This window comes from Gracilinanus agilis, chromosome 5, assembly GCF_016433145.1.
Source record: "Gracilinanus agilis isolate LMUSP501 chromosome 5, AgileGrace, whole genome shotgun sequence".
Classification (NCBI taxonomy): Eukaryota; Metazoa; Chordata; class Mammalia; order Didelphimorphia; family Didelphidae; genus Gracilinanus; species Gracilinanus agilis.
In genome coordinates, this window is record NC_058134.1 from 272094262 (window position 1) to 272116902 (window position 22641).

The window sequence follows — 22641 nt, forward strand, 5'->3', positions numbered from 1 at the left end:
GTAAGTGTCAGTGGTCATGTTTGAACTCATCTTCCTGACTTTAGGCCTGGCATTTTCCCACCTGGATGACCCTTAAAATATTTATATACATGTATGTAGGTATATATATGATGCATAGAGAACAGATTCAAGATAACCTTAGAGGGAAAGGCCTATAAACCTCTTGATTCTTCCATTTCTTTTTGCTGAACCATGTTTTTCAATATATGTTTGCTTTTTAATGCTTCTCTTTGCATTAAAGTCCCTAAGTGTTAAAAGTACATTTTTTTAATTGGAGAATGGCTAATCAAATTCTTCATAGAATGTTTTTCCTCATCTCATGCAGCAGATGTTGGCATAAACATTTCAATGATTTTCATGGTGGTCTTTTCACACTGCTCATCATAATCATTGCAGTACAAGATGGCCTAGTATGCCATAAAACCAATTCCTTGTTGCCTTTGGACATATAAGACCAATCTCTTTATTTACTTCTCTAAAGGGAGGATATGAATGTCCTTCCATTGACCTGCAACTTTTTTTGTCCCATGATTTTGAGTATAGCAGAATAGTCAAGAATGATTCAATTTAGATCTTCTAATTACATGCCCACACACTGCACACTGGACAGGGATCTCATAATTAAAGTATCAATGGCTAACTGGCTAAATGGGGTGATTCTTAGCACTTTCTGCCTCTCTTCAAGCCACAACTTATTGTTCAGTTAGTTTACATTGTCTGTCCATTCTTCTCTCGTCTTCCATTTGTCATCTATGATTCATTTGCCAATATCTGAACCTCTTCCTTGTGAGCTCTTATTGCTATAGCAAAGTGGTTGGAAGTCAGAAGATCAGGGTTCAAGACTCATCTTTGCTACTTAATACTCATGTTGCCACAGGCAAGACATAGCCTCTCTGAGCCTCAATTTCCTTACCTGTAAAACTAAGATTATTCCCATACTCTTCCCCCAAGAGATTTAATGTGAGGAAAGCAGTTTATAAACTGTAAAACATTAAGTAAATAGGAACTATTATTATAATCCATGTTAGGGTCATTGAACTTGGCAATGGGGGAATTGATGAGATGTTAGGAGGAATCCTTCTCAAATGTCATTGGCCTTCCCCCTGAACAGCACAAACACCAGCCCTGTGAGTAGAGAATCAGAAATTGTACTGGTTGTGTGCAAAAAGGGAAAGAAGGCCCCTCTTGAGTAATTGGTTTCCAATGGGTATAAGAGGGAAAAAATCTCTTTTAGACAGGCGTAGGGTTTTGGCTGAAATTCAGCCACATACCTATTGTAAGCTGAGTTTGGGTATAACTCTAATAATTATAGTTACTCTTTAGAGAAAGAGCCCAAGAGGTTCACCTGGAGATTTTTTCCAGATGTAAGCAGGTATGTGAACCAATAATGAAGATGTAAACCGGATGAGGCCATTTTGTGCCCCCATATACTTCTCTCCAATAGCCTGAATGCTAGGAAGAGATGTTCTCGCAGCAATCATAAGGATGATGCAACCCAGCCATCTAACGAACACCAGATGCTGGACTAGCCCTACAATCTGTAGTGTTAAAAGAGAAGGGGGTAGGGGGACCCGAAGTTTGAGTGCCTTTGCAGTTATCAATCTGTCAGGATTTATAATCAAGCCAAAATACATCTCTTTATTCTATCAGGTCTTAGGATAGGTAGATCATATGTAGTGCAGATCCACTGTGTGAATGGCCAAGACCCTTAAGACGTACACCCCACTTTTATCTCAGCACCTCATTGCTAGAGTGACTCTGCTAAGGCCAATACGATGGTCAACCATGCATTCTAAGCTTTCTGCCTCTTGCATGTGAGGAGGCAAGGAAAGGTAATTGGATCAGGTGTGCCAGGAACAGAACATTTGGGTAAAAGCACATTTAGGATCTTGTGTGATGGATATCATCCCTCTCACTCTTTCTTCATCTTTCTAATATAAACTCAATGTTCAATAAGAAACAACTGCTGGGTCCACAGAGGTAGGGGTGCTATGCCCACTCTCTTCTCCACTAAAAGGGTCCTTCTACTCTGGACCCAGTTATGCTTCTGGACTGGGCATAATCCTTGGGGAGCTTTGCTTCTAATGGGAGGGAGGTCTTTGGCTCCTGAATTCCCCATCGTAGGATCTTGTAGATAAATTATTTAAAGTTTAGCATTAGGTTCGTGTTTAGGCTTCCTTCAAAAGGAGTAGTGAGAAGTTACTTGTTATACTACATGAATCAGCCATGGGACAGATATTCATTTCCTATACATAAAAGGAATAATACACACAGAGCATACTTTCAGCCTGAATCTGACAAAAATAATCTTAAAACCAAGATTCAGCACTAATTGATACTAATATTGATAAATCAATCATCAATCAGAAAGTTAGACGCCAAAATAGAAATTTAGTCTCAGATTCTCCAAACCTCCTGAATAGCATCCTGGTCAGAAGTATTAAATCACTGCATTTGGCTTTATAATAAGATCCCTGTTGGCATTTCAAGCTAAGGTTCGGTCATCTCCATTTCAAAGAGTAGAGATCCTTGACAATCAATAAGTATTGAGCACCTAGAATGTGCCCTGCAGTTGCCTAAGTACAGTGGGGAATACCCCTGTCTCCACCCCCCAAAATGTGACATGATCTTTGACAAATTTACAGCCCAACTGGAGAGATAAAACCTAAACAAAATAATCAAGGAATAAGGCAATACATATTAAAATATTCACCTGTTAAGTGAATTTAAATGGTCATTTATAAAGTTTACAGGACTTTTGATCAGGCATTATACATTCACCTCAGCTCTACTCTATGTCTTCTAATAAAATGGTCCAGGCTTGGACCAATTCCATTTTTGTTAGCAACCATCTCTGATGAAGAAACTCCCCTTGACAAATGTCAACTTCACTCTTCAAGAATCCTCCAGATTTCTTAAATTCACAAAGAGTCCTTCAAGCCTGGACCCATATATCCTACGGAAGATACTCATTCACTTGAGATTAGTTGATAAACAAAAAAGTAGAAAATGCAGGCAGTAAAGAACCCAACTGTAAGCTTGCCTAGAGACCTCCACCTGCATTACCTGACATGTTGGTAAGGTTGCTGTGATATCAGGGTAGAGAAATGTCATCTCTTCCCCACCTCTCATTAGAAGTCAACTAGAAGTTGACTCTCCTTTTGCTATTAAGGTATGGGGAGGACCAAGGGACTCTCTAGAGTTTGCCACAAAATACCAATGCTGCAAATAACTGGGGGGGTTCATCATCTCCTACAAACCAAAACTCTGAGTCCCAATGTCCCTGGAGCCTCTCAAAGTTTCCAAGAAATGGCCAGGCACACACTTCCTAAAATGGCCCTTGCCAGCTAGTCTAACTTCTTCCTTGCTAGAATAAATATATTTGCTTCTTTCCATGGTATTTAGAGCTGCAAGATTAGGTTCAATCCTACTAAAACCAAAAGCTCAAAATCCCCCATAGTAATGCCCTGAAAAATGTAGGAGTATAATATTATTAACTCTCCTGTAATTACCTTTATCAAGCTAATTAATTTACAGTAGTTGACAAAAAAATACCTATAATTCCTACTACCAAGAAGGCTGAGGCTGGTGGATCACTTGAGTTTGGGAATTTTGAGCTGTATTATGGCTAAAACTCATTGGGTGTAATGTACATACTGAAATCAGCAACCATATCAATGAGGGAAGGGAAAGGAAGGGAAGGGAAATGTTCTGTTTAACATACGTCTAATCTCCTCAACCAGAATGCAAAGACAACCTCTCTCTTGGCAATTTCAAATGTTCTCATGAGTTTAACTATTGTCTGTATGCAGATGATTCATAGATATATGCACCTGGCTCCAGAATCTCCCTGAGCTTCAATCCAGCATATTTCTAGGTATCTGGAGATATCTCCAGCCCAATATGTCCAAAACAGAATTGGCTAAATACAACCATCTTCCAAAATTCTTGATTTCTGTCAGACACAAGCATTCATTTCTTTGAGCCCTCAGAATTCTCAACTCCTCTTTCACTCCATATATCCCATCAGTTGCCAAATGTTACTGTTTCTCATTCCTCTGTATCTCTTCTATAGGATACACTACCTCTGCTCACACAGCCACAACTTCAATTCCTTTGGAATTAGAATTCCCAATCTCTCCTGGATTATTATAACAGCCCCTTGACTTGCTCCTGAATTGGAGTTAGGGGAGGCAGAGTTGCCCGAAGTCCATCAGCCTTACTCTCTCTTCCAGAGTCATTGAAGTCCAGGGCAAGACAAAAGTCAGGATGACTGGTAACGGCCTGGGATTCAGTGTATAACCTTGGCATTTGGCATCTTCACTGCCTGGCCAAGTGTTCCATGGTGCTTGCTTCAGCCACCTTTATAGTTGTTGGAACAAATTTTTCTCATCTGTTCATTCTTCTGAGCAAAGTCTTCACATGTTGGGGTATACTCCCCCCCAACTCACTGACAGTTTTGAGATCTTTTGGTTACCTTCAATCTGGTTTAGCCTATCTGTGGAGATGATTTCCTGGGGTGTAGCCACTGTGCTTCTTTGGAGCCACATGTTAAAGTTGAATGCCAAGAGGAACCCAAAGGTGATTGAGCCTTCCTAAAAAAGGACTTCAGAAGCCTTCATACCAGAGGCACCATTCCTCCTTGTAAATCATCCCTGGCACATCTAAATAATACAGATGCTTAATAAATACTTATTGTTGATCTAATATAGTGGTAGGTTCTTAGTAGGCTTTTTAAACAAAGGCAGAGATGGAGAGGACTTGCTTGCTTCCCTATCCTGAAGACCTTATCAGGTTCTTGTTCAAATAAGAATATAGATCAAAATGGACTAAGGCAGTGAGAGGAAGGAATGTGATCAGTCCCCACAGTCATCTTCAGTTCAAATTTTTATCTTTAGGGTTCTTAGTCTAGGGCAGTGTTGGGCAAGCTTTTTAAAGAGGGGGTCAAAGGAAAGGAAATGCTCATCTCTCAGTCTGTTTCTAAGGCAACTCTTTCAAAGTTTCATTGTATTGTATCCTGCTCAGTGTATTCATCAAATTAGGAATAATGTCATGAGGCTGGATAGGACATTTCAGGGGGCTACAAATGGCCTGAAGGCTGTAGTTTGCCCATCACTGATCTAGGATATCTTTTTAAGCATCTTAAAACCAGCAATGTTGCAAACAGTGAAAATTTTAAAATAAATAGTATGGAAATGTATATATACACTCCAATTGGTCACTCATAGTTCTTGGACTTTCTAGATGAATGATATCATAGACATGCTAGACTTTCAGGAAAAGAAACATTTCCAGAATGACCTAGTGATGTCATCCTTCTTTTCATTTAATGACTACCCCCTTCTTAACAAGGTTTAGACTCAACTCAGAAGCATAAATAAGATTTGGAGGGATGTACAGAAAAAAACGTGTGGGCAGATAGACAAGAGTATAACTGAAAGCCATAACAATTGAGTTATCTATCCAGAGCCATCTCTACCATTAGTACAAATAAGAAAACTACAGAAGGAAAAAAAATCATATACATGCTATATCTGTTATCTAAAGTCTTCTGGGGTTGCTAGAGGATATGGAGGACAGATTGTTGGCCTTTGAGTCAAGAAGACCTGAGTTTGACTACTATCGCAGATGTGTGGCAATGGACAAGTATTTAATATCTCTCAGCCCCATTTTCCTCATGCAGGATAATAATAGCACATACCTTTGTGAGAACAAAATAAGATGCTATTAAAAAATATATTTTCCAGGGGGCAACTGGGTAGCTCAGTGGATTGAGGTCTTGGGTTCAAATCTAGCCTCAGACACTTCCCAGCTGTGTGACCCTGGGCAAGTCACTTGACCCCCATTGCCTACCCTTACCACTCTTCTGCCTTGGAGCCAATACACAGTATTGACTCCAAGACGGAAGGTGAGGGTTTAAAATATACTTTCCAAACTTAAAGAACTAGATGAATATTAGTTATGATTATGTTATATTATATGTCTATACATATTATATAGAATATTTAATATTAGCTATTTTATGACTAAATGCCAATACAAATGCCTGTAGATGTTGGCCAGCCAGTCAATTTACATGCAGTTATTAAGTCCTTACTATATAATAAGCACTGTGCTAGGTGGCAAAAATACAAAGCAGTGCAAAAACATGGCCCCTGTCCTCAAGGAGCTCACATTCTTGTGGGGGAGATGACATAGACAAATATATACAAGATAAAGATAGTATGAATAGGAGGTAATCTCAGAGGGAAGACCATTAGCTTGTAGGGTTGGTCATTGGGGTTGGGAGGGGGAACCTAGAAAGACCTCTTACAAAAGGTAACATTTGAGCCAGTCCTTGAAAGAAGCCAGGAAAACCTAGAGGAGTTAAGGTGGGAGAGCATTCTGGGCATGGAGGAACAGCCAGCAGAAAAAACACAGAGGTAAGAGTCAAAGATGACAGTGATATTATAAGCCTGGGTGACTGGAAAGATGGCGGAACACTCAACAGGAAAGGCTTGAAAATTGAAATTGTCCTATCAGTATCCCTTAAGATTCCAGAGACTTCATCACAAAAGTCCAGGGGAAAACAACGTCAAGTTTCTCACCACTGGCCACCCTCATTTCCCTTCTCCCTTAAAATATATGTTTTCTGTAGAGCTGATATCTTAAACCGAGTTAATCTGGTGAACAATGGGACATTTCAAACCTGTTACCCATCCTTGAGCACAGTCCAATGTTCAGCCAAATTCTTCAGCAGCAACCTAGGCACTGGTTTGGTATCATTCTTAGAAAGTGTCCAAGTATTTTCTGGAAAGAATTCCCCAAAGCCCAGTGTTAAACATATGAAGATTTTGCAAAGGTGAAAGTTGAGTGGTTGTGTAAATGTCTTTCTTCCCTCAATTTTTTAACATCCCTGAAGTATTTTTTTTTCTGTATGCTTGTTTTTAACCTGGTTTTCCCTATCTTATGCAGGCCAGAGATGCAATAGACATTCATGGGCTTGACCCCATTATCGATCAACGTGGAAGCTTTGATATGTTTCATTTCTAAACTGGGCCTTTTCAGTCCTACTTAGGCAGCCTTCTGGCTTCCTGCTCCCTAGGGCTTACCAAAATGATGCCAGACATATGCATATCCCATATCCCAAAGGTTTTTGCCCTTCTGCAGCTGAGATATCTCAAACTTAAGAGATTCTTAGCCTCGACCTCTCCCAAAGCAGGCATGTGCCACCTCTTTAGTTTCCTGAAGTATATTTCTAAGAACTGGGGCAAGCAAGGAATTACAGATCATCTTATTTGCTCCAGCCATATTTCTGGAGGTCACACCAAATGCTACTATATTCGAAGCCCAGTTAACAATAGGGATATGCCCTTTGGCAAAGGGAAAGATCTCAAGGAAATAAAGCAGAAAACATTTTTATAAAGGAATTTTATTGCATAACTCTTCATAATACAAGAGGCATAAGAAAAGCTTTTCCACTGAACATTTTGTAACATTTTTTTAAAAGTCTGTAGTGTTTCGAGGGAGAAATATTATTACAAAGCTACTTAAGGCAAAAATGTCTGATTCAACAATTCAACAAGTTCAATTCAACAAATAAGTATTGAGTGCCTTCTAGGTGGAAGGCACTGTTCTAGGTGCTGGAAGTTGAGGATACAGTCCCTTTCCTAGTTTGTATTCCCCCCCCCTTTTTTTCAATAATTCATGTTTAAAGAAATCCATTTCAAATAAAGTAACAATACAGAACACTATTGTAAAATACATTTTCAAACAGCTACATAGTTTGGATTCAGATTTTAAAAGCATAAAAGAAGTGCAAAGTTAAATATCTAGAAATGCTCTCCTAAGGCAGTATTTCTATCATTGCTCTCTCCCAGCCCCTTTCTCATGAGCATAGGTGGACCAGTGTTTCCACTCTTTAATTGGAGCAGGGCCCAGCATCTTCTAACAATGCGACAAGGAAATCTATCTGGCCCTGCATTATGTTGTAGAGCATGGAAGGAGAGCACAACGAATTTCCTATTTTAAATGGTAGAACTCCCACAGATCACATGCTCCTCACTATATAGACTCAGTTCACTGCACTCCATTTCCTGTGAAAATAAATCTAGGGCATGACAGTTGACATTATTGCTCGCTGAAGTGTTAGTAATATCTTTTTTAACAGAAGGCAGGAATATACTGAAATATGATAACACAAATCCAAAAGCAACATGGAATTACAACACATTACAGACCCCACTTTTTCTTAATGGACATTGGTGTTTTGCTTAAAATCAGCGTTGGAAAATGCAATGAGAGAAAAATGGGCTTTCCTGGAAGTAAAAGAAAAAGAAGGAAGAGAATAATCCTTTCCCAGGAAATGCTAAGCCTCACAAAGACAAAGATGAAGGAATGGCACTGAAGAAACCAGTGGGGAGGAGAGACCCCCCCCCCCAAGTCTTTGTCCTTTTCTATTAAAGTGCCATGGTGAGTGTCCAGTTAAAGTCTAGGTAGGTTTTTCTATGGACCAATGAAGAACTCAACAGCTATAGTTAAGCCACTTGGTTCTTCTTATTAACTGGATTCTTGAGCCTTCTCTGGATCCCTCAAGAATATAGCTCATGAGGGGAGTGACTGGGGGAAGGTGAGGCTCCACCCTGACTAGGAACTAGCAGAAAAGAATTCATGAATATATGGCATATTTCCAATGCCTACATAGACTTTGGTCAGCCTCAAAGAAAGATCTCCAAGGAGACCTAAATGTAACAGATCCCTCAAATGGGGTAGGTGGTAAGGCAGATATAGACAGGTATATTTTAGTCCTGATTTATACCTTGGGAAGGAAAGAGGGACCTTTGGGTACTCTAGAGCACAAGAGGAAGAAGGCCAGCCACCAGGTTGAGGGGGAGAACCCATCTAGTTTTACTGAGATACAGCCCATTTTGCAGTAAAAAGGTGGCAGAATTTTAGGGACTCAAGATACATTTTAGGGACTCAGAGCACAAATGTAATCATATTAGCACTCAAATCATCTTGAGTTTTACTTGTTTTCTTTTTCTAGTGTTCCAGTGATTTCCTTCCTCATCTTTGATTTAGTTCTCAAAAGGCAACATGGTACTCTCCATGAGGTTTTTCTTCATTCCCTTCTTTTAATTATTTATGAAAGATATTTAGAACTAAGACCCCAAGCTATAGTTTCAGTTATCAGTTACTTATTGGTACAAATTAGATCTGGGTTTGGTCAGCAAACATCTAGGCCACTACAATATCAGCTGATATGTCACTTTAGCATATTCCTTCTTGAACTTTATTGTGTACAATCTCCATCCCCAATCTGACTACATGTTGAGATATAAATACATGAGAATAAATACCAACCTCTTTTGGTATAAAGAAAAATTTCTGTCTCTCAACCCTACTGTTTCCACTTCTCTACTCCTTTCCATTCCAATAGTCAACCCTGAAACTTTTGAGGTTTTTTAGGACCAGGAAGTTTTGGTTTGAAAATGGAAAATATTATAATAGTGCTAATATCTAGAGGCAATGAGGTGGTGCAGTCAATCAATTGATGAATTTGGAATCAGGGAAGACCTGAGTTTGAATCTACCTTAACCATTTACTAGCTGTGTGACCCTGGCAAATCACTGAACCCTTCTTTGTCTCAAGTTTCCTCATCTATAAAATTGGGATGATAATAATAATAGCACCTACCTCCCAGGGTTGTCATGCTATTCAAATGAGATAACGTATGTAAAGCACTTTGCAAACCTTAAAGCACTCCTCAAATGTTAGCTAGTATTTCTATTGTTCATATGAATTATAGAGCAACATAGTGCTTTTGCCCTGAGGAGTTCAGCATGCTTTACAAATGTTTGAATTCCCATTTCATTTATGGGGAAGCAGGCACAGATTAGAGTCATGTTTAACCCAGCACACCAATGGCAAGCATGGGACTATATGACATCAAATTCTGACCTCCTGCTTTAATTCCACAAATCCCACTTGCACATTTCTGGAATGGTCTTTCACCCTCTTGTAGGGTACCCCATCACCTCACTGTGTAAAGGTTATCATCTTAGCTTTTCTACCACTTTCCTCTATTTTGGTTTGAAGCTTCTTGTTTTTTCATTTAAACAATATTTAACAATTTAAAGAAATTTAAACAGAATTTCCCAAAATATTGCCCTAGTTGCAGCTGGTGTTGGGTGTGGGAGGGAAGACTTATGAAAAACCCATGGCAGGTGTTCTTCAGTGTGAACCTCGAGCAAAATGGAGCCCAAATTTTTACATTTATCTTGCATTCCAATATTTTCAATGGAAAATAAAATAAAATAAAGGCATGAAAGTGAGGTCATATTTACTTCCCTTCCACAGAGTGCTATGTACACCCTGTACCCCCTCAGATCTGGCAGCAATTTAACATAAGGAAAGACTTTAGACCTTCACACCCTTTTAGTGGGAATAAACTGCCTTAGCTCAAACTTTCCACAAAGCCTACAAGTATGGTAAGGCATCACTCCATCCTGATCTTCAATAGATCTATACAAATGCCCTAAGGCCATCTGTCTCACAGGTCTGAACTCTCTACCCAGGCTCAGCTCTCTTCAAATTGCATTGACACCGGAGCGCTCTCATTTGGAGTTTGGAGGCCAAATCACCCTTTCCCCTCTTATGTGAGGAAGGAAGAGTCTTTCAATCCACTTAAGAAAGTATTGCAGCTTGATGCTCAAGTCTAGTGTCTAGTGATAAGGCATTCTCAAAGCCACCTTGTTTCCCCAAATCTACTTACAAATAGTTAAGAATATAATCAATAGCAAAATACACTCATGGCTAAGGCCTCTCTGTTTAAGCAAAAAGGAAGAGGAGGAGGAAAAATCAATAGCACAAACTGCCCTTCTATGTTTGAAAAATATATATGCATATATCGAATAAGATAGTCATAGACAAGTTTGATTGTTTTTCCCCTACTAAGTGGTAAGATCGTTGTTTCCTATTGAATCTGATTCTACAGCTCCATTTTGCCAGGTTGGGCAGGGATGCTGAGATCATTGTCTTCGGCGTTACTATTCTCTGCAGGAGTGAAGGACAAGGAAGCAGAATTTATGCAGTATCTTTTGCCAGTTGGTCGAGGCCCGTCATCAAAAACATGCCCAAGGTGAGCACCACACTGAAAGAGAAAGATCAAAGTGTAAGGAAGAAATCTGTACAAAACAAGCTTTGAGAGAGGCAGTTAGGTAACTCAGTGGGCAGAGCACCAAGCCTAGAGCAAGAGGTCTTGAGTTCAAATCTTACCTCAGATATTTCCTAGCTGTGTGACCCTAGGCAAGTCACTTAACCCCAATTGCCTAGCCCACGGTACTTGGTATTGTTTCTAGTAGAAAAGGTAATGGTTTTTTTTTAAAAAAGCAGGTTTTCAGTTGTATTCCTAGCAAATGGCTTAATGATGGAAGCCATCTTGGACCATTTCTAATCTGCCTGTCAATAGCCATGAGGATAGTTTCTGGCAGGCGTTGCAACCACATGCCAAGAGCAAAAAACACTTGAATTGTGTATATCAGAAATCATTTATGAGCTGCTGTATTTTTTTTATCTGTGAATTCTCTCAGCCAGCTAAAAATGACTGCAGTAATTTTATGAATTGAGTTTTACCCTTGGTCTCCCCCTTGTAAGAAACACGGCAGAATAAAATCTCTTCCCCCCCCCCCATTACTTTTGGCTTTGGATGGGTGGGTTTCAGATATGCAAAAATCCACTGTAAAAGATACTGTTTAACTGGCCATGACGGAGGTGATGTTTGCTTTCATGGGCAGTAAAACTTAACATCAGACAAGCATTGGAAGTTCTCAGTACCCAGAAAAACAATGGTGAGGCTTGGTGGATTTATGTGTTATGGTCATTGGACTTCAAGGGTAGCCAGTGGAAAAGGCTCTGGCTTGCATGATCCCTTTCCTGGCTGAAAATAGGGGACATGAGCTCTTTTACCTGTAATAACCGGGGGGATGGGGATGAGGGATTCCAGAGAGGAAGTAAGCTTACCAGCTAAAGACAATGCTTCCTAAAGCTCAGTCATTTCAGTCATGTTTTATTCTTTGTGACCCTCTTTGAGGTTTTCTTGGCAATGATGCTGGAGTGGTTTACCATTTCCTTCTCCAGCTCATTTTATAGATGAAGAAACTGAGGCAAATAGGGTTAAGGGTCTTGTCTAGGGTCATCTAGCTAGTCAGATTTGAGGTCAGATTTGAACTCATGAAGATGAATCTTCCTAACTTCCTGACACCCAGCACTCTATCCACTGCTCCACCTAGCTGCCCCAAAGTTCCCTGCTTCTGACAAATATCTGGCAAATAATTGAGGAAAGGCAGAAGGGACCCAGAGTACAAGAGCAAGATGAAGAGATAGTTTTGATGGCTATTAAAAGAAATCCAAATTGAAAAGCTTATCTTTTTTTTATTATTTTTTTCAGTTACATATACCCAATTTTTGACAATCATTTTCTAACATTTTAGGATTCAGACTTTTCCCCTCCCTCTCTTGCTCTCTTCTCTTCTTTAGCTCCTTTCCTCCTCGAGGTGGCAAATAGTCTGATATAGGTTTCATTCAATACATATTACAAAAAGTTTAGGGCTGCGAGGATGTTCCCTGATTAGAGAAAGGTCTTAAGACAACCATGCCAATGATGGATAAATCTCTACAGGATGACAGTGTTATGTCACACCTACCACTCTCCATCCCTTTCTCACCAAGGACATGAATAAAGCAAGTGTAGACATTATATACCACAGGCAAACATTGGAACCAGTTTTTGCTATCATGTTGAACATATTGAACATAGACACAAAAGACTTGGGGATCGCTAGGTGATGCAGTGGATAGAGCTCCAGGTCCAGAGTTGGCAGAACTGGGATTCAAGTCTGGCCTCAGACACTTCTTAGATGTATGACCCTGGGTAAATCTCTCGATCTCAATTTTCTAACTCTTATCGTCCTTTTACCTTGGAACCAATATGAAGTTTTGATTCTAAGACAGAGGTAAGGGCTTTTAGAAAAAAATACAAAAATTTTCCTCACTCTTATCACCCTTTTACCTTGAAACCAATATGAAAGGCTTTTAGAAAAATAAAAAGGTTTTCCTCATCCTTTTCACCTTTTTTCCTAGGAACCAGTATGAAGTATTAATTCTAAGACAGAGGTAAGGGCTTTTAAAAAAAGGACAAGGATTTTACAAATATGTGTATGTGGGAGGAATACGGTAGATGGGGATGGTGGGAGAGTTGAAGAAAGATCTCTTCAACCTCTCACAAAAAGTACTCAGTGCTCAAGATTTTCTTGGTTATTAATAAGTAGCACAGATAGCAACTTTGAACATGTCGCCTTTCTATGTTAAAAACGCATCTTATTTTCTTTCCATCGTTCTGTGTCAGCTTATTAAAGAACTGAAAATGAACCCTGGATTGATGCGATCTATCAGCTGGAAAATATGAAACAGGCTGAAAAAAAAACAACAAATCTTGCATTATTTTTACCACATTCTATACAGGTTGAGGTAATATCAGGGTTGACAGCTCAGATTGCTTTTCATTTCTATAAACAATCGGGGCCAAATTTTCAGGCATCAGCAGCTGAGACACACTGGCAAAAGCCATGTGCTTACCCACTGCACACAGGAAAACACCCATCTCTGCCTGCCAAATGAGCAAGTCCGTGTGCAGGCCAACAGGAACTGGTGCTCTCGTGGACCAGTATGTGTGTGTGCAATTACTGACCTCACACACAACTCCAGCACTTTGATCATTCCACATCTGAGAGGTGAAGCTTTCACATGAAAGTCTCAAAGACATAGTTTTTTAAAGAGGGAATTTAGCTCTCCTGGGCAAAATGATGATGATGCCATAATTAATCATTTACAGAGGCTATTTAGAAAACAGCCTCTTATTTACATTTCTTTAAGGACAAAGATCCCATGCAAGCACACTTTAAACCAGTTAAGTATTATTCAGGTTTGTATTTCCAGATTGGAGGCAGGAGCATGAGGAGGCTGTGTGTTTGCGCTTTCATTTGGCAAACACAAATTATAAAAATTGGATCTGCTCCACAAAGTTGGTGTCAACCTGGAAACAGCCTTCCTGTTTAACATTAAGGGGGGCGGGGGGGGGGGGAAACCACTTGTATGTTATCATATTCTCCAGGCAAAAGGAGAGGCAAATAGAAATTATGGGCAGGTGGAATCATTTGCACCCAAATTTATGAACCATCCAAGTAAATGGATCACAATGGAATATACCCATCATAAATTGAGAACCCATAATAAATAGAGGGATGGGCTTCCTTATGTCTGCCCCCAGAGGAAAATCATAAATGGGACTGGGAAGATTCACAGCAGGCTGAGATGGATGAGGGATCCATTTTCTCAGACTAAAGACTGGTGTTAATTTATATTTGTATCACATAATAATAAGCCTATTCTTCCTCCAAGCCCCCAAGTCCAGTTGTCTGCAAAGCAGACTAACACCACAAGGCTGCTCATGTTATGGTATGTCTCCCATAGAAGACGATTAGCAGATTTCTCTTAAAAGCATATAAGCCCTGAAGGTTCCTCCCCGAGGGGAACTTCTGCACATGGAGCCCATTCTTTGCTGCTTATATCCTGGGCAGAATACTGGGATGATGGATGGAAGTTGTCAGTGATGCATTGTTTCTTTAGCTGCCTTCGAGGTTTGCTGCAAGGGCCCAGGCCAACTGGCAATATGTGGGGAACGCACAGCACACCTGGTTGCAACTGAAAGAAACTGGTTGCCACAAGATGAAGAAATCTCTGAAACCTGCTGCTAATGATTTATTCCAGGGTGTTGTTGAAGGTTTCTTTTCTTTCTTTCCTTCTTTTTTTCTTTCTTCTTTCTTTCTTTCTCCCTTTTTCTTTCTTCCTTTTTTCCTTTCTAACTTTCTACCTTTCTTTCTTTCCTTCTTTCTTTCTTTCACTCTCTTTTTCCTTCTTTCATTCTTTCTCTCTTTTCTTCCTTACTTCCTTCCTTTCTTTCATTCTTTCCTTTCCTTTTTTCCTTCCCTTTTTTCTTTCTTTCCTTCTTTCCCTTTATTTCTCTCCTTTCCTTCTCTTTCCTTCCTTTCCTTCTTTTCTTCCTTTTTCCTTTATTTCTTTCTTTTTTCTTCCTTCCTTCTTTTATTTCTTTCATTCCTTTCTTCCTTTTCTTTTTTCCTTCTGTCTCTTTTTTCTTTTTTTCTCTCTTTTTTTTTACATTTTAAACCCTTAACTTCTGTGTATTGGCTCCTAGGTGTAAGAGTGGTAAGGGTGGGCAATGGGGGTCAAGTGACTTGCCCAGGGTCACACAGCTGGGAAGTGTCTGAGGCCGGATTTGAACCTAGAGCCTCCCATCTCTAGGCCTGACTCTCAATCCACTGAGCTACCCAGCTGCCCCTTCTCTTTTTTCTTTCTATCTTTCCTTCCCTTTTATTTCTTTCTTTCCTTCTTTTCTTCCTTTTCTTTTCCTCCTTCCTTNCTCTTCCTTCCCTTTTCTTCCTTCCTTCCCTTTTCCCTTTCTTTCTCTTTCTTCTCTTCCTTCCCTTTTCTTTCTTCCTTCCCTTTTCCCTTTCTTTCTCTTTCTTCCCTTTCTTTTCTTTTCTTCCTTCCTTTCTCTCTGGTATATATGATTTTATAGATAATCTTGTAACTATGGGATAGTAGATAGTCAGAGTGGACTGGTCAGACACTTGTGCCTTTATCCTGAAGAAACATTAAATCACCATCACAGGGAGAAAAAAATCACCAATTCCCTAAGGACCTCTTTTTCCCCCTTAAACCTCCTGCCCAGAAAAGTTGGCAACCCAAAGAGCCACAGAGATCAAGGGGGAAGGACCCCCCTGAAAAAGAGAACCATTAGGCATCAAATTTAACATAATTCCCCCAAATCTGACTGCAATTCTCAATTATGTGAGGAAGAAACACAAACAGGGTATTCAGCACTCCTGCATATTTCTTCACTGATGTATTTCCAACTGTCCTGTAGAGGTTTTTATCCCAGCTCTGCCTAGGATGTCTTAAACTTTGTAATTGTCATTTTCTCTTAAGTGTTTGATCTAGAAGATGAGGACTTTTAAAGGTAGACTTTTCCACTCAGGCACATGGGGAAGGGCTGGGAGGAGGAAAACAGTTTTAAGAAAAGCAATTTACTTTGCCAGTAGTTTTCTGTTTTCTACTTGTGTTATTGAAGACATTTGTGTTTAAATAAGAGCTATTTTCCTCTATGCTTTTGCTATCAATCTGTTGCCAAGGAAATGATTATGAAGTCACCAGTGTAGCTTATAATTTTAGCGAAAGATCAAGAAAAAGAGAGATGGGCTGGAAAACCCTCGTGTAACACATGGATATCTTTAATCAGCAGCAATATATGACTTGTCATCTGCAAAAGATTAATAATAAGGCTTTTTGTTTTACAAAAAAAACTTTTTAATTTTTTTAAAAAAAATCTCCATATTGGTGCCTATTTGCCTCTCCGTTGATGTAGCTGACTTAGGACAAATTAAGAATGATCTAAAAGAAACTTAAGGGACTCTGCCTGACACTCAGCTAATAATAACAGCAGCCATAAATAGCCCCCAACTTGGGTAAACCCTGGCATCTGACGGGTTCCTTAAAGATTATTATAAAAAGTTAAGTGATTTATTGGTCTCCCATTTGCTCCAGATGTAGAATTTTGATCTGAAGAAAGAATTCCTCAAGTACTTCCAGGAGGGACTCATTCATTGAACTTTAGCTTATCCGGACAAGTCTTACCTCTTTTGCTCTAAATTTAAACTCCTCACAAAGGTTTTATTTAACAGGCTGGATTTGGAAGGAGAGAGGAAAAAAAGACATCCAATTATTCACACTACTTAGAGAATCTGGAATAGGCAGAAGGGTGTTTTATCAATAACTGGAAAATGCAAATTAAATCCTATCAAGGAAAACTCTCCATTAACAGGACAGAATTGGGGAATTGTCTAAACCAGGGTGTGTGGGCCCACCATCACTTGAAGCATTTAAGACTGAGATAAATTCCATTCTAGAAAGAATAACTTGGGAATGACCTAGTAAATTCACTGAAAGGAGAAAACTGTTCCAGTGCTGATACTAAAGAGATCTCCATATACATTTCTATTGAACATGGTAACCCATCTATCCCAACTAGCAGACCCAGATTCTAGTAAGATAAGTGACAATAGGAGCTCCTAGGTGTCTCAGTGGATAGAGCTCCAAGCCAGGAGATGGAGGTGCTGGGGTCAAATCTGTCCTCAGACACTTCCTAGCTATGTAACCCTGAGCAAGTCTCTTAACCCTCCATTGCCTAGCCCTTACTGCTCTTCTGCCTTGGAACTAATACACACTATCAATTCTAGATGGAAGTTAAGGACAAAAAACCAACTAGGAAGTGCCCAATGCCATATTTGAACCCAGGACCTCCCATCTCTAGACCTGGATCTCGGTCCAATGAGCCATCTAGCTGTTCTCCAGTAAGGATAAAAAAAAATGATAACTGACAAGTCTCACGTGATGTTTTTAAGTGAATTTAGAATTAGTTGAATATCCAGATTCAATGAATTAATGTATCAGTGTTGATGGGAAGTAGCATTTGATAGAGCACCCTAAGGATCTGTCCTTAGCTAGGAGCTGTCCAACAACTTTATAAGCATTTCGAATAAAAGCAATTCATCAAATTTGTACATAACATGAAGCTTGCAGAAAAGATGACATTTGTGAATGATATATTAATGATCCAAAAGGATTTTGATAGGTTAAAATGATAAGATAAAATTTAGTAGTGTTAAGTAGAAACATCAATACTTGTATTCAAAATATTAAATGCTTAAGACCAGGATAGGAATTATGGGTAGACACTATGTGTCAGAAGAAGTTAAAAACTAGCATTTGGTAAACAACAAATCCAATAGGAGTAAACAATACATGTAACATAGTTGCCAGAAAAACTAATGGGATCTTAGGCCACAATATCAGAAACATTAGGGCCAGAACAAGAGAAGTCCTCCTTCAATAGTATTCAGTCCTAGTCAGATCACATTAGGAATTCTGTGTTCAACTCTGAGTAACATATTTTAGGAAGAACATTAAGAAGCTAGTGTGAATCCAGAGAAGGGAGAAGGATGAAGTGATTCAAAACCACATAGTATGAGTTTTATTGTAGATATAGGGTATTTGGTGTAGGGAAGAAAAGAATTAAGAGGAACTGAATAGCTGCCTTCCAATATGTGAAAAGTTTATACTTGCTCTGTTTGCCCTACAAGAGCAGTACTTTGAATGGTGGATATGCAGAGAGGTTGGGTACCAGTCTCAATTTTGCCCCAAGTGTTGGAAGGATTTCTAGCACAAAATCTGATTTACTGTCAGACCTCTGTGCCAAGGTTCATTTAAAGAAAACAAATATCTATGTCGATACTCCCTCAGACCTTTAACTTCTTAATTCCTCAACTTGCTGAAATCCCATACCCCACTCTTTAAACCTCCCCCACCTCAGCCACATACAGGGATAGTCACAACTTGGATCTTACCATTATCCAAATATGTTCCACTTTCTTAATCAAAATCTCTCTACATGACTAATCTACTATCATTTCATTTCTCTCTAAGTCTCACTCTATCTAAATCTATTCTATGCCTTCATTGTGATCTTTAGTCCCTCCAGTCCTCAATACTCTCTCAAGCTATGACCTCTGCTTTAACTTCACTCTCATCCTTTCCCAATCTTAACCCTGTAGTTTACCTAGTCAACTCCAACCCTGTCCCCCATCTTATACTACTTATCCATTGGCAAACCCTCGCCTTGGGTTATTCCCACCATTTCTACTCATGATTTGATAAAGAGAGTTGGAAAAAGACATAGTCTACTTGGTTGGGCACACTATAAAGTTATGTTACTCAGCTTTATTCCTTATCCAAGGAGCTTACTTCTAACTTTACTGAGAAAATAGGGCCATTCACCATGAGCTTCCTCTTCTCTCCTTTTCTTCATATCAAAACCCCTACTGTCTTTTCTTTCCTTCAGTCTCTGATAACAGCACAGAAAAGTCATTATACGTAGTTCTCCTTGACAATCCTTCAAAAACCTTCACTAAACCCTACCGTGCTCTCAAACTATTAGACTATATATCATCTCTCCTCTCTTTCTCATGTAAAGCTAGTGTCCCCATCTCTCTCATCCCTTTGCAATCTGGCTTCTGATCCTATCATTCAACCAAGACTGCTCTCTCTAAAGTTACCAACAATCTCAATGCCAAGTCTTACGGTTTTATTCTTATCTTTCTTGACTTCTCTGATGATTTTGACACGTTGATAAACCTCCTCATTGATAAACCTCCTCCTAAATATTTTCTCTTCTCTGGGTTTATATGGTATTGTTCTCTCCTGGTTCTCCTCCTACCTAACTTTTCCTTCCATCTCCTTTAATGGCTTACCCATATTATGGTCACTAACTATACGTGTTCCTTAAGAATTGGTTTCACTGTTTCTTTGCCTCTCTATATATAATCTCTTTCTTGATGATGTCATCAGCTCCCATGGATTTAATTATCATTTTTATGCATGCAGCTCAGATTTATATATCAAACCCCTATCTCTTCCCTAGGCTTTTGTATTGAAACCTTTCCCAATTGCCTCAATTATTAGTCCTTTCTCTCCATAAATATTTGTGTTTACTTATGTTTATTTTTAATTATAATTATAATTATTTTTATTTAATTAAATTATAATTATGTGTATTTAATTGTTGGTTTTTATATTCATTCTGGATATATGTACATATATGTGCATTTGTTACTTCTCCTAACAGTAAATGCCTTAAGAGTAAGGATTATTTTATTCTTTGACTTTATAGACCCAGAATAAATCTAAAGTGTAGTACTAAGAACATGAAGCTAGACTAAAATAAGTTTTTTAGAATAATAAATTATAAAGAAGAAAGGAGATATTATTGAATTAATGCTCTTTAAAAAGTAAAAAATTAAAAGAAAAATTTTAAAGATTTAGCTAATACATACAAAATATAAATTAAAAGAAATAGAAATGAAAAGTATCAGTGTTCTTAAGTTATTGAAATATTACTTTGTAGAGTCTTTCATTTTCTACAATTGGAATATAACTTACTTAAAACAACATGTGGCTATATACCAGGGTGAATGGTCTCTCTCGGTCTCTGTCTCTCTGTCTCTGTCTCTCTGTCTGTCTCTGTCTCTGTCTCTGTCTCTGTCTCTGTCTCTGTCTCTGTCTCTGTCTCTGTCTCTCTCTCTCTCTCTCTCTCTCTCTCTCTCTCTCTCTCTTCCCTCCCTCCCTCCCTCCCTCTGTAATGCAGGATTTCTTACATTTGCAATATTACCCTGGGCAATCCTGTCAGTTAGCAGAATGGAACTCTGGCCTGACAGGTGCCACCCACATGCCAGCTGACAGTTGGTCTGTGACTATTTAAAGTCCTGCAAACCCAACCTTAGGGTTCTGATTTCCTTGACCTCACTCAGACACTCAGCTACCCCTGACTTCTCCTTGGGGACCTTGGGAGGTTGAAGGGAGGTTGGGTTGTGGAACGTGGGCAGGATTTTAGCTTAGAGTAGCCTAGGATAGGGACACCCTGAAATCAAACAACATCAGGGCAGTGTCAGATTATCTCTGGCTAAGGGCTGGTTCCCTCAGCCTGACCTTACCTTCTAGGTCCATTGCCAACACTTGCCAGTCGCCCCTAGCAACAGCTTCTCAAGACCCTAAACCCTCTTACCTCAGTTTTCCCTTCCCAGTTTTAAAATAAATCCCTTAGCCAGAATCTGTGAGTTCCTGTAATTCCTGTATCATCACCAAGGCTAAAGAGACTGAGGAGAGGACAGAATATCAATTACTTGAGTTTACTGAGGAGTGAAAGCAAAGCCTCCATTGTAACCAGGAAGTTGAGCCCCACTTCCTGCTGAGTTCTGCTCTCACCCAATAGGAAAGCAGTTATTCCAGCAGGGAGGGACCACTCACTCAACACCTTAAATCAGGGGTTGGCAATGTATGGCTCTTTCTGCAGGAGCCATAAAGTCCATTTTTTTTCAGGTGCTGTTACAGGAGCAGCACTGTGAGCACTGTACGGCTCTCGCGAAATTACATTTTAAAAAATGTGGCATTTATGGCTCTCACGGCCAAAAAGGTTGCTGATCCCTGCCTTAAAGGCTCCTACAGCTGCAGTGGAGATTGACTGGGCACCACAGCTGAGGCTGCTCAACAATGATAGCCCCAAATCTTCTGCTGATCTAGTTACTGGCTCCCAGGCCTCTGGTGACTCACCCCAGCATCATATCATCCATCACATTATTATTCCATTACACCTCCCTCCCCTTAAAAATTAAAGGCTTGACATAAGCAAGAGGAAAAAAAATCTTTCTGAATAATAGAAATTTCAGGAGTTGAAAAAATCTCAAAGGGAATATGTTCAGAATCATTCCTTCAAATATTTAATCAATTATTAGGGAAAGAAACCTGATTTGCCAGTCCCCTGAAAAAGTAACAATTGTTAAAAAAAAAAAAAGTAACCAGTTCCATTGAAAGGACCAAGAGTTATGGTTGGCTGGAATTGATAGCTTTTATGGATGTAACCTTCCTCTTGACATGAGATTTATACTTAATTTATCTTTAATCACTGAAGGATATCACTAACCCTTCATTTTTCCATGACTGCTAATAAGTTACTGATGTTGTTCTGTTGCAGGCTACTCTGGGAAGGAGAATGCATTCACCCATAAACAGTGACCTGTGTACCTGAAGTCTAAGGGACATAAAACAATGAGATTTAAATATAATTTAACATTCTGCCTCTTCTTTTCCATTTATTTGCATTTTTTGGTGTTTCTGAAGGAATCTAAAGAGAGAGAGAGAGAGAGAGAGAGAGAGAGAGAGAGAGAGAGAGAGAGAGAGAGAGANAGAGAGAGAGAGAGAGAGAGAGAGAGAGAGAGAGAGAGAGAGAGAGACGAAAGGAGGGAGACAGAGGGAGGGAGAGATGGAGAGAGGAAGAAGGGAGGGAGGAAGGGAAGGAGGGAGGAAGGAAGGGAGGGATGGAGAAAGAAAAGGATGGAGGGAGGGAGAATAAAACCCTGACTTCAGCATAGATAACTGTTTTATGATGATTTTGTTTTTGTCATGTCACTGTTGTTTTAAGGCATTTGGGTGGTACATTGGATAGAGCACACAACTTGGATTTCGGAAGACCTGAGTTCATGTCCAGCCTTAGACACTAACTAACTAGCTGTGTGATATCAGGCAACTCACAATCCCAATTTGCCTCAAGTATTTTGCTAGCCTTAAAGTTCTATATAAATATTCTTAATAAAAATAATATATATTATAATAATATAATAAACTATTCTTAATAATAATAAAAATTTTAAAATAATAGTAATAGATGTTTAAAGCTTCACTTTCCTTTAGATTTTATTATTATGAGAATCAAGTTTCATCCAGAGTCCTAGCTCTTGCTCAGAGGTAATGAATAAAATGGAAGCTTCAGTAACTTTCTCAGGTCACTAGGAGATTACTTAGAAAGCTCTTTGCACCTTCTTTTTTTTATCTCTATTCACTTTCAACTATAGGAATGGAGGAAAGGACTAGAATTGTGATTTAGTTCACCTAATGGAGTTCTTTCTGCCTTCTCTGAAG

The 22641-nt window shown here is 39.2% G+C and overlaps 1 protein-coding gene across 1 annotated transcript in view; it reads right to left on the reverse strand.

Moving 5' to 3' along the window:
• Nucleotides 1–9688: 9688 nt before the first annotated feature.
• Nucleotides 9689–22641, reverse strand: part of MSRB3 (methionine sulfoxide reductase B3) — a 186499-nt gene continuing 173546 nt past the window's right edge. The window contains exon 6 of the mRNA XM_044679209.1: nucleotides 9689–11131. Within this exon, the coding sequence (XP_044535144.1) occupies nucleotides 10970–11131 (162 nt within the window). The 3' untranslated portion in view covers nucleotides 9689–10969. The remainder of the gene's footprint in view (nucleotides 11132–22641) is intronic.